General features: G+C 48.6%; 1 protein-coding gene across 1 annotated transcript; it reads left to right on the forward strand.

Moving 5' to 3' along the window:
- Positions 1 to 11101: 11101 nt before the first annotated feature.
- Positions 11102 to 12037, forward strand: LOC140897603 (olfactory receptor 51G2-like). The gene has a single exon (XM_073310447.1). The coding sequence runs from the start codon at positions 11102 to 11104 to the stop codon at positions 12035 to 12037; it is 936 nt and encodes a 311-aa protein (XP_073166548.1).
- The last annotated feature ends 2133 nt before the right edge of the window (positions 12038 to 14170 follow it).

Consider the following 14170-nt stretch of genomic DNA (forward strand, 5'->3'; position numbering starts at 1 on the left):
CAAGAGATAGCCTTTCCACCCCTCAGGGATACCTGAAAGAAACTGGAACAAAGGACAGGAACTACAGGGGCTCTGAGCGCTTGCTGGACCCAGACTAGAAGGAGGCTAGTCTGTAACAGAGAGTTTTCTGGAGCTGGTGAGGTTGTTATCTGTATTCAGTTTGATTCGACATAGACTTGCCTCTTTTCATAGAATCATAGAATATCAGGGTTGGAAGGGACCTCAGGAGGTCATCTAGTCCAACCCCCTGCTCAAAGCAGGATCAATCCCCAATTTTTGCCCCAGATCCCTAAATGGCACCCTCAAGGATTGAACTCACAACCCTGGGTTTAGCAGGCCAATGCTCAAACCACTGAGCTATCCCTCCCCCCCTAATCCCTCCAGCCAGCACATCTGTGCACCTGCGACATGAGACGGCCCAGAAGCGTCTAGTCCCCTTTTGAAATGCCATGCCTTCGGAGCACGGGACCCAGAAGCGGGGCTCGGAGAGTTCAGAAGGGCTCCGAGGCACAAGTGAATTCCCATGGCTGGGACAGATGATTTTCACTCCACATTCCCCTCCGGACCCCCTAGCGGGGATGGCATGTAACACATGGCTGGTGCAGCAGGCCTGCAATACAGAGCTCTGACACATCCACACCACCATTTGTCCAGGGAAGGCAAAAATAATTTAGATGCCAGTTTAGGGAAATGCCAGACATGGGCGAGTAACTGATACCCACTCACATTCATAGAAAAGCAGGAATGCAAAATCCCGAGCGTGATGAAGCGAGATGAAGGCAGCTGGGCCAGCTTGACATGGCTGTTGGCAGGGACAGCTTGGATGTAACTCATGCTGTACAAACTCTGCGACGTACGTCCCGAAAAGCGAGGCCTGTTTGAATATAATATTAGGCTGCCCAACGGCGTAAGTGGCCTTCCCAGAATTAACACAGCTGCCTCCGTGAGAGCCTTAGACAAATGGACTGTGTTCTGGGGCCTGAGAAGCCGGTGGGGGAACCTTCCCTGGCTACTTCCCTTTCGCTGACTGAACTCTGCCAGTTTTCATTATGCTCCTGGTGTGTAAACTGCACAGCCAAACAGCTGACTCAGCTGCTGGTGGTTTTAACAGGACCTGACACAGAACCAGAGAAGTGCAGGACTGGAAGGGACCTTGAGAGGTCGTCTAGTTCAGCCCACAGCACTGAGGTAGTCCTATGTAATAACCAGACCATCCCTGGCAGGTGTTTGTGGACATATCAAATGGTTTTCCGGGGCTCACATGCAAAAGGAAAAACCCAGCAGCATCTGGCTCTCAGGGAAGACTTGAGCTTGACCAACCCAGGGGGAATAACATGTGCTACCCCACCCCAGCCCAGAGCTGCAAGCCCCCGCTGCCACATGGGCATGGAGGGGCTGGATGGCAGCAGGACTGTAGAGGCAGGTTAGTTTTCTTGTCCACCCCAACAGACTCTCCAGTCCGGGAGGAATTCCACGCTGGAGACCAAGCAAGAATGTGTTTGCAGGTGTAGCTTAAACTGCAGAAGTGAAGTTCTCGACCTCAGAGGACATACAGGACATGTGCTATTGACCTGGGACCAAAGGAGCGCCCCTCCAGACAGGATGGCTGTCCGGGTACACCCGGCAGCCTGGGACCGAAGGGAGCGCCCCTCCGGACGGGACCGCTGTCCGGGTACACCCTGTCACGGAGTCCCCAGGCGATGCTCTGGAACTGCTCCCTACGAAGCCAGGCAGGACTCTGGGGAAGTCTCCTCTCTGGGAGCAGCCTGCCTGCAGGACACACAGCTCACACAGCTTCCACCTTCCTGGGTCTGACCTCAGAACGTTCAGCATCCTCTGCACCTCCCTGCGCTTCCCACAGCGAGTCCGCCCAGGCAGGGTCCTGGGGAAGCCAGAGGGTCCTGCCCCCCTACTCCACAGTCAGACGGGACTCTCAGCCAGCCAGTAAAACAGAGGTTTATTAGATGACAGGAACATGGTCTAACACAGAGCTTGTAGGTACACAGAACAGGACCCCTCAGCCGGGTCCATTTTGGGGGGCAGTGAGCCAAACAACCACGTCTGCACTTCACTCCATGTCCCAGCCAGCCCCAAACTGAAACTCCCACTCCAGCCCCTCCTCTTCTGGGCTTTGTCTCTTTCCCGGGCCAGGAGGGCACCTGATTCCTTTGTTCTCCAACCCTTTAGCTCTCACCTTGCAGGGGGGAAGGGCCAGGCCATCAGCTGCCAGGAAACAGGGTGTCGGCCATTCTCTGTGTCCAGACTCCTGCACACACCTGCCCTCTAGGGCTCTGCAACTATCATACACCTTTATCCCACCCCATAGATACTTAAGAACTGCATAGGGGAAACTGAGGCACCCCCACACTATTCAGAGGAAACATTAAAAACAGTCCCGCTTTGTCACATCTCTCCCCCTTTGAGACCGAACTGAGTGGGGTCACTTTAGCCGGTGACTGGGGAAGTTGGAACCCACCAAAGTTCTCATGAATGACCCAGCATCTCTTCCGTTCCTTGGTGGGAGTTACACCAAGCCCTTCCAGTTTCACGCCCTCCCTTAGGTCGTGGGTGGTCGATAGTACTCGCATGCCGCATGTGGGAAGGTTTATGTGGCCTGTGCCCTTTTGCCACCCCAAAACCGCCGGGGGTCAAACTGGGATCGGGTCTTCTCCCAGCGCTCCTGTCTGTAGGCCTGCAATGTGGGTTCTCTTGGTTAAGAGCCCCCATCTTGATCTAGGCCACATACTGTTCACTTACAGAACCAGCATGGAGACATCCCTTTCTCAGCAACCTTGTCTCCCCAACAAGCTGGCCAAACACAGCCACTTGGTTATAGGACTGTTTAACTTTCTTAACAGCTTTCACTCCATCTGAGACCTTCTCAAAATTATCCACACTGGATCTTTCAACAGGAAAGTCAGTAGATCCATTCACAACAGAAAATTTCCGGCTGTTAGGAACTGAAACTTTCTTGATTAAATCACTTTCACACCCTTCAGTTGCAGTAAACTGCTTGCAAAGACTCCATGAGGATTCCTTTCCCGAAGGCTTTTCTATGCAACAATTCACCCCTCACAGAAATTCTGCCCTTACCCTCTTTACCTAGGGCTTGCTCGAGAGGAACACTTTCCTGAGCAACAACAGACTCTTTCTGGGTCTCACGTACATCCAGAATCACCTCTGGCCCATCAGGTGGATTCCTACACAATCCCCTTTCAGGCAAACTTACAGACTCCCTAGATAAAAGGTTGGAAGCATTCTCCTTCCCTTCGCCACACACAAGTTCAGGAATCTTTTCCTTCTTGCTACAGGTTTCCACACCCTCAGTAGGTAACACAATCAAATCACCTTTCTGCTCTCCTTGTGCCCTGGCTAGGATCTCACCCTGATTAGACAGAGTTGCTGCACCCTTTCCCAATCACACACTAGCAACAGGCAAAATACAAGCACCAGAATTGTCTGGGCTCTGGGATTTTACATAGACACGAACGGGATGCGACCTAGTTACAGGGCCATTCTCCCGAGCAGACACAAACTTAGGACCTTCCCTTCCTGGGGTTTAGCTGAATCCAGAACCAGCTCTGAGACAACTGCGCGACCCTCAGCCATCACAGGCTGAAAGGCCCCTTCTGTCTGCTCCACAGACAAAGAAGAGCCGGACACACTTTCTCCTTTCCCAGACACACAGCTTGGGAGCTCATTCCCCTTCTCCCAGCACACAGGGCTGGTCACAGACAACTGCTTGGAGATCAGGGTAGCTCCCTCCATAGGCAAGTCAATACCCCTGACAGACACAGGCACGTTTCCTTCACTGTCCCAATTCTCCACCCAGCTAACAGGTAAGGTCCAGGGACACTCCTCTTCCACTCTCCTCACCTTCCCACCCTGCTGACTAGACACAGCCATCAGCTCACAAGGCTGCCTAGGCTCATCCAGACTTTCCTTACCCAGCACCTTGCCACTCCCAACAGATCCCCTGCCCTGCCTGTGTCTCCCCCACTCAGCTGGGGTCTCAGCTCCCACTGTGCTCAGTGCTGCCCTTGCTGTCCCAGGGGAGTAGGCAGCAAGCTCACTGCTTTCCTCACTGCATCAGAGCCAGCCTGAGCCCCCTAAGCCCCCCTCTCCAGTGTGTAAGGGGGTGGAGAGCATCTCTCTGTCCCACACAGCCCCAGGGGTCTGGTTACAGGCAGGCAGGTAACCTGAGCCTAGCAGCTCCTGCCTGCTGCCAGCCAGGTCATCTGCATTTTCACTGACCATTTCTGTCTCCGCCGATTGGTTCCCTGGATTCAAATTCAAACCCTCGGCAGTTACAGGAGCAAGGCCTGGATCCTGTCCCAAAGAGACACAGTCCCCCCACAACAGGGTCTCACAGCTGGTGTCCTGGAGAACCCCAACAGCCAGCCAGCCCTACCCCTCCTGGGTCTGTACAGGGATCTGGGCCACAGGCAGGGCGAGGGGCTTCGTCCTGGGACCCTCACCCAGCTCACACAGCCCCTCAGCCTCTGGGGCTGCACCACCCAGGGCCTGACAACAGTCCTCTCTGTCCCAGGGTCTCGACACCCCAGGAATGTCTCCCCATTGACCATTATATTATTTTGCTTGGTAATTCACTTTGTTCTGTCTGTTACTACTTGGAATCACTTAAATCCTACTTTCTTTATTTAATAAAATCACTTTTTACTTATTAATTAACCCAGAGTATGTATTAATAGCTGGGGGAGGCAAACAGCTGCGCATATCTCTCTATCAGTGTTTAAGAGGGCGAACAATTTATGATTTTACCCTGTATAAGCTTTATACAGAGTAAAACGGATTTGTTTAGGGTTTGGACCCCATTGGGACTTGGGCATCTGACTGTAAAAGGCAGGATCACTTCTGTAAGGTGCTTTCAGTTAAGCCTACAGCTGTTAGGGGATGTAGTTCAGGCCTGAGTCTGGGCGTGCAGCAGGCTAGCGGGTTTGGCTCAAACCAGGCAGGGCGCTGAAGTCCTCAGCTGCCAGGGTAGGAAAGCAGGAGCAGAAGTCGTCTTGGCACATCAGGTGGCAGCTCTCGGGGGTTTCTGTGATCCAACCCGTCACAGGAGGCATTTCTATGTGCTCCCCCTGCCCCGCAGACCCACTCCCCCGCTCCCCTCCAGGAGCACACAGAGATGTTCCAGCAGCCGCACAGCAGGCCGGGGTGTAACGATGTTGTCTCTGGCGGGACTCAACTGAGAGTGTCAATTCAGGACAAATTGCTTTGAGCAGGGCAGTCACAGCCCAAAGCTGGGGTCCTTTACATCTAAGGCATGCCAAACCAGCCAAACAGAGAAGACTTTGGTTTTACCCCACTGCGTAACCAGAAGTCACACAAGCAATTCCCTTAGACACTCCAGTTTCCCAGTATCATCACCAGTGCCACTCGTTATGGGGGTGAATGGTTATGAAAACCAATGCCCCCGTAAAAGAAAAAAGGTTCCCCGATCCCAAAGGACCAAGCCCAAGACCCAGGTCAACATACAAGTCAGACCTTACCCACAAATCACGCTGTTGCCAATTCTTTAGAAACTAAAACCTAAAGGTCTATTCATAAAAAGAAAGAAATATATAGATGAGAGCTAAAATTGGTAAAATGGAATCAGTTAGAGACAAAGTTCTTGGTTTAGCCTTGCAGCAGTGATGGAATAAACTGCAGGTTCAAATCAAGTCTCTGGAGTCCATCCACAGCTGGGATGGGTCATTCAGTCCATTCTTCAGAGCTTCAGTTTGTAGCACAGTTCCTCCAGAGGCAAGAAGCAGGATTGAAGACAAAATGGAGGAATTTCCAGGGCCTTTTATATTCTCTGCCATGTAGAAGGACACTCCTTTGTTCTTACTGTGGAAATCACAGCAGCAAGATGGAGTTTGGAGTCACATGTCCATGCATGACTCAGTTCTTTGCAGGCCAATGCCATTGTTCACATGATAGTTTGAACGTTCCCAGCAAAACTCCGGAGTGGTTTGGAGTCTCCCGAAGTCCATTGTGAGTTAAAAGTGTTTCTTGATTGGGCCCTTAATCTGCAGAGTCCCTTCTCAAGAAGCTGCCAAATGCTTCACTTATGCTATTCATTGAGATTCAAGTACAAAGCCAATATTCATAACTTCAACTACAAAACGATACACACATACAGATAGCATAATCAGAACCAGCAAATCATAACCTTTTCATAGACACCTCATATGTCAACCTTTGTACAATATTTGCCGCAAATATATAACAGTGGTTGCAACAATGATCTATATGGTCACAATTTATGTCAATAATATCACACAGGGCGACGGCGGCTCCGTCCGCACTCTTCCTCCCTCCCTCCACCCCACTCCCAAAAGTGGTGGGCATGTCCCTCCAGCCCCTGGGGGAAGAGAGGTGTCACGGTGTGCTGCCCTCACACCGAGCACAAACTCCACAGCTCCTATTGGCCAGGAACTGCTGCCAATGGGAGCTTCTGGTGTGGCGCTTGCCCCCCCACCCCCCGAAATAGAAGCTGCTGTCAGAGGGGTGTGAATGCCAATCACTTTAAGAGCTGCACCACCCGAGGTAAATGCCACTCCCCTGACCCCCTCCCACTTCTCAAGACCCTGGACCAGCCCAGAACCCACACCTATCACCCAAACTTCCTCCCAGAGCCCGTCCCCCCACCCCATTCCACACCACAACCCTGTTCCCCAGCCAAGAGCCCGCACCACTACCGCACCCAAACTTCTTCCGAGCCCACACTCCTCACCCATTCCTGCACCCCCAGCCCCTGCCCAGCCCAGATCCTGCACCCAAACATCCTCCCAGAACCCGACCTCCCACACCCCCTCCCATACCCCAGCCCTCTGCCGCAGGCCAGACCCTGCACTCCGCACTCAAATGTCCTCCTAGAACCTGAGCCCTCGCACCCCTCCCACACCACAACTCCCAGCCCCACACCAGAGCTTGTACCCCAAGCCCTTGACCCAGCCCAGATCCTGCACCCAAACATCCTCCCATACTCCAACCCCCTGCCCCAGGCCAGAGCCTGCATTCTGCACACAAACGTCTCCCAGAACCTGACCCCTCGCACCTCTCCCACACCCCAAATCCCTGCCCCAGTCCAGAGCCTGCACTCCTACCCCCTGCCCCAGCCCAGAACCCACACCCAAACTTCCTCCCAGAACCTGACCCCCACACCCCCTCCCACACCCCAACCCCCTGCACCAATCAAGGTACCTCACTTTATTTTCATTTACTTCCTATTATTTATAATAGAGGAGGAGGAGGAAGAAAAACAGAATGAAAAATGGGAGGGGCAGATAAGAGAGAATGTTCTTTTCTTGGCTGGGTCCCAAAGGGGGGAACCCAAAAATAAAGCGACGCATGGGAGGCCCCACTAACTCTATGACCCCCACTGGTAACGACAAGCCCGGATTCCAGGAATAGAGCCTGTGGCAGGGCTGGAGCTGCCGTCCAGTTGGGCAGCATCACCGGGCATCCCCTGTGAATTGGCCTCTGGCAGTTTGCCATTGGTCACGCCAGGGGTTAAAGCTGCTGCGTACAAAGCCAGGCAGCTGACATTCCCTGATGGCCAAGTGGCCCTGAGGGACTGTGCCGGCAGGCTTCATAAAGACAGTTGCCTCCCTCTCTGAACAGAGACTGCCTGCTGCTGATGCAAACGCTCCGATGACTCCTTGTCCTTTAGGGTGAAAACCTCGGGTGTCAGCGTCTCCCCTTCTAGCAGGAATTGGGTACGTTGGCAGGTTTCACTATCTTTAAAACGTGAAGTGGAGGGGAAAGGCTGGAAACTGTTTCCATTGGCAGATGTTCTGTGCAGTGGCAGAGGACACAGCTGGGCTGTCAGGGTGAGGGGTTTGGAAGACAGGCAACGCTAGGCAGCTTGGGAACCGTGCTCCATGGTGGGCTGTTCAAGCTACACAGAAATCTGACATTCAAAGTGAGCTCAGACTATGACAATTCCCATGCCCTGCATCAGGAGTTCTCAAGGGGTTCTATGTCTAGGGTGTATGTCTGTTTCCTGAATGGCTGAGGGCTCTAGAATCTCTGCCCTGTAGAAACCCCTCAGAGTTACAGGGCTCCCGGCATCTCTGGCCTCTCTCTGGATTCCTAGTGCCATTTTCAAAATTTTACTCTCTGGCTTAATTGTGAATGCAGGAATTCAGAGCTGCAGATTCTCCGGGTACAGGCTACAGACTGACAGAACAGAACCTGAGGAGACCTAGTCAGCTGTGAACCCAGGGACAGGGAAGCTACTAGACTTTTGTTTGCTGACAAGCGACTGAATGAGGGTTGAGAAACTGCTATCTTTTCAGATTCTGAAGAAATCCAGATGACAGACGCTCCATTTTAAGTCCCACTGTATCCTGAGAAATCAAAGAGTATCAAGGTTGGAAGAGACCTCAGGAGGTCATGTAGTCCAATCCCCTGCTCAAAGCAGGACCAATCCCCAACTAAATCATCCCAGCCAAGGCTTTGTCAAGCCTGACCTTTAAAACCTCAAAGCATGGAGATTCCACCACCTCCCTAGGTAACCCATGCCAGTGCTTCATCACCCTCCTCGTGAAACATTGTGTGTATTAAAGGACAGATGTGCAAATGTTATATCAAAACTTCTCATTGTAAGACAAATATTACAAATCAAACTTTCATGACATGCCTGTATTTTGAAAGCCAGCAGTAGAATTGTTGGAATCTCCACAGGAAAGAGTAGTGGAAACTTTACTGCTTAATGGCTTTTGCATTAGAAAGTATTTCAGAAATACTCCACATACTGGTTGCAAAGGGTTTCTGCTATGAGCTCTTTGTTCAGTGAACAGCTGTATGATACTGTCTCCTGGTAACTGACTAGAAGCTGTTTCTAACACTTACATTCAAGGTCATGAACACAATCCCTCTGCAAATCTCTGTTTCAGTAGTAGAGAGCTGAGGTGCAGGAAAGAGGAGTGTTATAGGGGTTGTATGAAATTTACAAATATCACCTCTTACATGGGCATGGCAGAAGTAACTTGGACACTCGATTGGATATTAGGGGAATCCTAGTGTTTGCACACGTCACCCATGTCTGACGCCAACCCCTCCCACATCCAGCTGAAGTAACTGTCCATGTTAGCTTATAACTTGCCAGATAACTACAATCCCTTGCATGGGGAGAGGATGAAGGTCCTATGAGGATGAAGAGAAGGCTGGAGGATGATCCACATCTCTGGATTCAGGCAACACTATTCAGGCAAAGCACTTCAGGTTCTCTTGGAGGGATTCTTGGGGATCAGATTGTATCACCGGGAGCATTTGGTAAGGGAAAGTTGATAGTTCCCAGTTCTGATCAAATTTACACATTTAAATAGAGAGTGATGTAGTTGAAGTCACTATTACTGAATTAAGATCCTGGCCCTAAGAACTTGTCCCATGTACCTTAAGAGACAGTGGCATATTTTGGACTCTCGGGAAGTGAAAATATATATAATATACATAAATATATATAATGATACAATGAAACAGGTTTATCAATAGCTTCTATGAAGGGCAGATAAATACAATGAGCATTTTCAACATGCACTTGCCATATGTTTCCACACATGTCATGATACAATGGGCCATACTCATAAGTTAAGAGCCAGAAAAGGTGTCTGTGGGAAGGTGTCAAGGTTCCTCCCCCACTCTGAACTCTAGGGTACAGATGTGGGGACCTGCATGAAAAACCTCCTAAGCTTATCTTTACCAGCTTAGTTCAAAACTTCCCCAAGGTACAAAATATTCCACCCTTTGTCCTTGGATTGGCCGCTACCACCACCAGACTAATACTGGTTACTGGGGAAGAGCTGTTTGGACGTGTCTTTCCCCCCAAAATACTTCCCAAAACCTTGCACCCCACTTCCTGGACAAGGTTTGGTAAAAAGCCTCACCAAGTTGCCTAGGTGACTACAGACCCAGACCCTTGGATCTTAAGAACAATGAACAATCCTTCCAACACTTGCAACCCCCCTTTTCCTGGGAAATGTTGGATAAAAAGCCTCACCAATTTGCATAGGTGACCACAGACCCAAACCCTTGGATCTGAGAACAATGAAAAAGCATTCAGTTTTCTTACAAGAAGACTTTTAATAAAAATAGAAGTAAATAGAAATAAAGAAATCCCCCCTGTAAAATCAGGATGGTAGATACCTTACAGGGTAATTAGATTCAAAAACACAAAGAACCCCTCTAGGCAAAACCTTAACTTACAAAAAAGATACACAGACAGAAATAGTTATTCTATTCAGCACAGTTCTTTTCTCAGCCATTTAAAGAAATCATAATCTAACACGTACCTAGCTAGATTACTTACTAAAAGTTCTAAGACTCCATTCCTGGTGTATCCCCGGCAAAGACAGAATATAGACAGACCCACAGACCCTTTGTTTCTCTCCCTCCTGCCAGCTTTTGAAAGTATCTTGTCTCCTCATTGGTCATTTTGGTCAGGTGCCAGCGAGGTTACCTTTAGCTTCTTAACCCTTTACAGGTGAGAGGAGCTTTCCCCTGGCCAGGAGGGATTTCAAAGGGGTTTACCCTTCCCTTTATATTTATGACAGAAGGTCACAATTGTAAAATAATAGTGTTCAAGTAGGCTGCGGAGCACAAAGCCACAAGATATCAATGGGGCCAAGAGCTTAGAACCTTTCAAAGACTGACTGGGTGTGTATATTGGTAACCAGAATATAGAATTCCAGTACTGAGGATTGTTTTTAAAAGTCTTGGAAGGACCCACAACCTTCCTGATTTATACCAAAAAATATGTCTTACTAGTGGGTGTCGAGGGAACCTTCTCCTGGGAGCAGGTCATTTCATAGCTGCCTATTATAGGGCTTCTTCCACTTTCCACTGAAGCATCCAGAACTGGCCACTGTATACTGAGCTAGATGAACTGCAGGTCCAGTCTCGCAGTGCCTATCTTCTTATCTGTGGTATAAATCCAAGACTATGTTTTTGCTGATATTCCTTGAGCTACTGGGAGCCTCTAAAATTGCACAGAGAGCAGAATGATGTTTCATTAAATACCACCTTGTCACCTGTTCTTTTTCCTTTCAGGAAGGAAAGTCCAAAACTCTTGGGACCTCCCATGTACAGTATGTCAGATGTCAATGACACCAGACTCAAATCTGCAATGTTCCTTCTCACCGGGATACCTGGGCAGGAAGACGTCCATCTCTGGATCGCTATCCCCTTCTGCTTCATTTATGTTTTTTCAATATTGGGAAATGCAACCATTCTGTTCATTATAAAAACAGATCCAAGCCTCCATGAGCCCATGTACATTTTACTTTCCATGTTGGCCATCACGGACCTTGGCTTATCGATATCCACCACACCGACAATACTGGGTATGTACTTGTTTAACTCTAGGGAGATCAGCCTCGATGCTTGTTTTGCCCAGGTGTTCTTCATCCACTCATTTGCAATCATTGAATCCTCCATACTCTTGTTGATGGCGTTTGACCACTTTGTCGCGACTTCTAACCCACTGAGATATGCTTCCATCTTAACCCTGCCGAGGATATTCAAGATGGGACTGGTATGTGTGCTACGAGGGGTGGCTGTATCATTCCCATTCCCCTTTCTCCTGAAACGGTTCCAATACTGTCGAGTCAATGTCCTCTCCCATTCCTACTGCCTGCATCAGGATGTCATGAAGCTGGCTTGTTCGGATATCACAGTCAACTACATCTATGGCTTGTTTCTTACGGTCTCCATCGTGGGGTTGGATTCACTGCTCATCTTCCTCTCTTATGTGATGATCCTCAAAACGGTGCTGAGTGTTGCATCCCACACGGAGTGCCTCAGGGCCCTGAACACCTGCGTCTCCCACCTCTGTGCCGTCCTGCTCTTCTACACACCAGATATTGGCTTGTCTTTGATACACAGATTGGGGAAAGTCTCTTCTCCCTTACTACAGTTTGTCCTGGGCTACATCTACCTGCTCGTCCCGCCCCTGATGAACCCAGTCGTGTACAGTGTGAAAAGCAAACATCTTCGTGGGAGGATAATCAGAGTATTTGTCAAGTGAAAGGTCAATGTTGGCTCCAGTGCTGCTGACCTGGGAGATGAAAGACATGGGCCACCTATTCTTTGCTGGACCCTTACATCTGAGACGACATGAGCTACTGATCTCCAGTCTGTAGGGAGAGGTTCACACAGTATTTAAGGTCTGGAGCAATGGGAGAGGGGCTGGTGAGGAAGGACAGCTCACTGCGGGATGGAAACCAAGGCAGTCAGCAGCATTTACAAAGGGCTTGTCTACACTGCCAAGTTTTGTCAATGAAACTTATGTTGACACGAAAAAATCGACAAAAGCAAAGTCGCCAAAGCGAGTCTACATTTGCTCCCTCTGTCAACAGATTGTGTCCACATTCGGGGCACCATTCTCGACAGCGTGAGCGATGCACTGTGAGAATGCATTCCACAGTACCTGGGGACACCATTCTGACGTTGCACCCTATAATGCTTTCTGGAAGTATGCTCATGAATGTAAATATGACATAACTGGAATATGTTTGATTCTATCTATGCCATGTAACATATCCCTGTAAAGGTTCTGATCTACTGAATATATTCATCCTATTTGTATGCATGTGTCATTATTGTGTTTGAAGTTATGAATAGTGGCTGTGTACTTGTTTGATTTTAAGTAGCCTACGTAAGGCATTTGGTCAGCTTCTTAAGAAAGGAATTTGCAAGTTGAGTGCACAATCAAGAAACACTTAATTGACAATGGAACCTTGGAAGATTCCAATCCACATAAAAAGTCTACTTATGATGTTCAAGGTAGCATGTGAACAATGGCTGCCACCTGTAAAGTTTTGAGTCTTGCATGGACATGTGACTTGCCCATATGACTCCAAAAGTGCAGCTTTTAGCTGGATTCTGCATAGGAGAGAGAAGGAGTTTCCACCCACAAGAGAAAATCTATTTAAGCCTGGTGGAGACCCTTCCATTTTGTCTTCAGCTGGCTCAAGAGATAGCCTTTCCACCCCCAAAGAATACCTGAAAGAAACTGGAACAAAGAACAATAACCACAGGGGTGTGAGTGATTGCTGGACCCAGACTAGAAGGAGGCTAGTCTGTCAAAGAAACTTACTGGAACATCTCTGAGGTTGAGATTTCATCCTTAATCATTTTCTTATTGTACTAGGTTTAGACTTGCGTGCTTTATTTTATTTTGCTTGGCAATTCACTTAAATCCTACTTTCTCTATTTAATAATATCACTTATTACTTATTAATTAACTAATAAATAATTAATACCCAGATTATGTATTAATACCTGGTGGGATGGAAACAGCTTTGCACATCTCTCTATCAGTGTTATAGAGGGTGAACAATTTATGAGTTTACCTGTATAAGCTTTATACAGGATAAAACGGATTTATTTAGGGTTTGGACCCCATTGGAAGTTGGGCATCTGAGTGTTAAAGACAAGAACACGTCTGTAAGCTGCTTCCAATTGAGCTTACAGCTGTTAGGCTATGTGGTTCAGACCTGGGTCTGGGTGTGTAGCAGGCTAGTGGGTTTGGCTCAAACCAGGCAGGGCACTAAAATCCTAAGGTGACTGGGCAAAAAAGCAGGAGCAGAAGTAGTCTTGGCACATCAGGTGGCAAGCCCCAGGGGGTTTCTGTGATCCAACCCATCACAGCACATATGATATGTTAAAGCAGGATTCCTAAGTTCATACCCTTTTAAACTTAATGGTACACCACAACTTGGATAAACCCAAAATAACTGGTTAGGACAGAAGGGTGGCTGAAATTCTCACAGGAAGGCTAAGCGTTTCTACGGTCCAGTGTCTTGCTTTTTCATTGTTGTACCTGAAAGGCTAGTTGTTGGTGTTACCCAGAGTAAGCACATTTGAAATACAGATATATAGTCCGTATTGATAACTTCAGGTACAAAAATGAAACATGCACACAAATAGAATAATAATATTCAGCAAATCCTAACTTTTCCAGTGACACATCACAAGACATATCTTATACCAGATGCAACATAATTATGTCATAATCATGTCATAATCACATCACTATCATGAATATGGGGTGTAGCGTCACAACCTCCTTTACTGACACCTCGATGTGGGACTCAATTTGTCTTCTAAAAAGAGGGACTCTGGTGTACTAATCTCCCTCACATCCTCTGCAGTGAAC

The sequence above is a fragment of the Lepidochelys kempii genome, chromosome 1, assembly GCF_965140265.1.
Source record: "Lepidochelys kempii isolate rLepKem1 chromosome 1, rLepKem1.hap2, whole genome shotgun sequence".
Lineage (NCBI taxonomy): Eukaryota > Metazoa > Chordata > Testudines > Cheloniidae > Lepidochelys > Lepidochelys kempii.

Coding starts and splice junctions, on each gene's coding strand:
- LOC140897603 (XM_073310447.1), top strand. CDS start 11,102: ATGTCAGATGTCAATGACACCAGACTCAAATCTGCAATGTTCCTTCTC.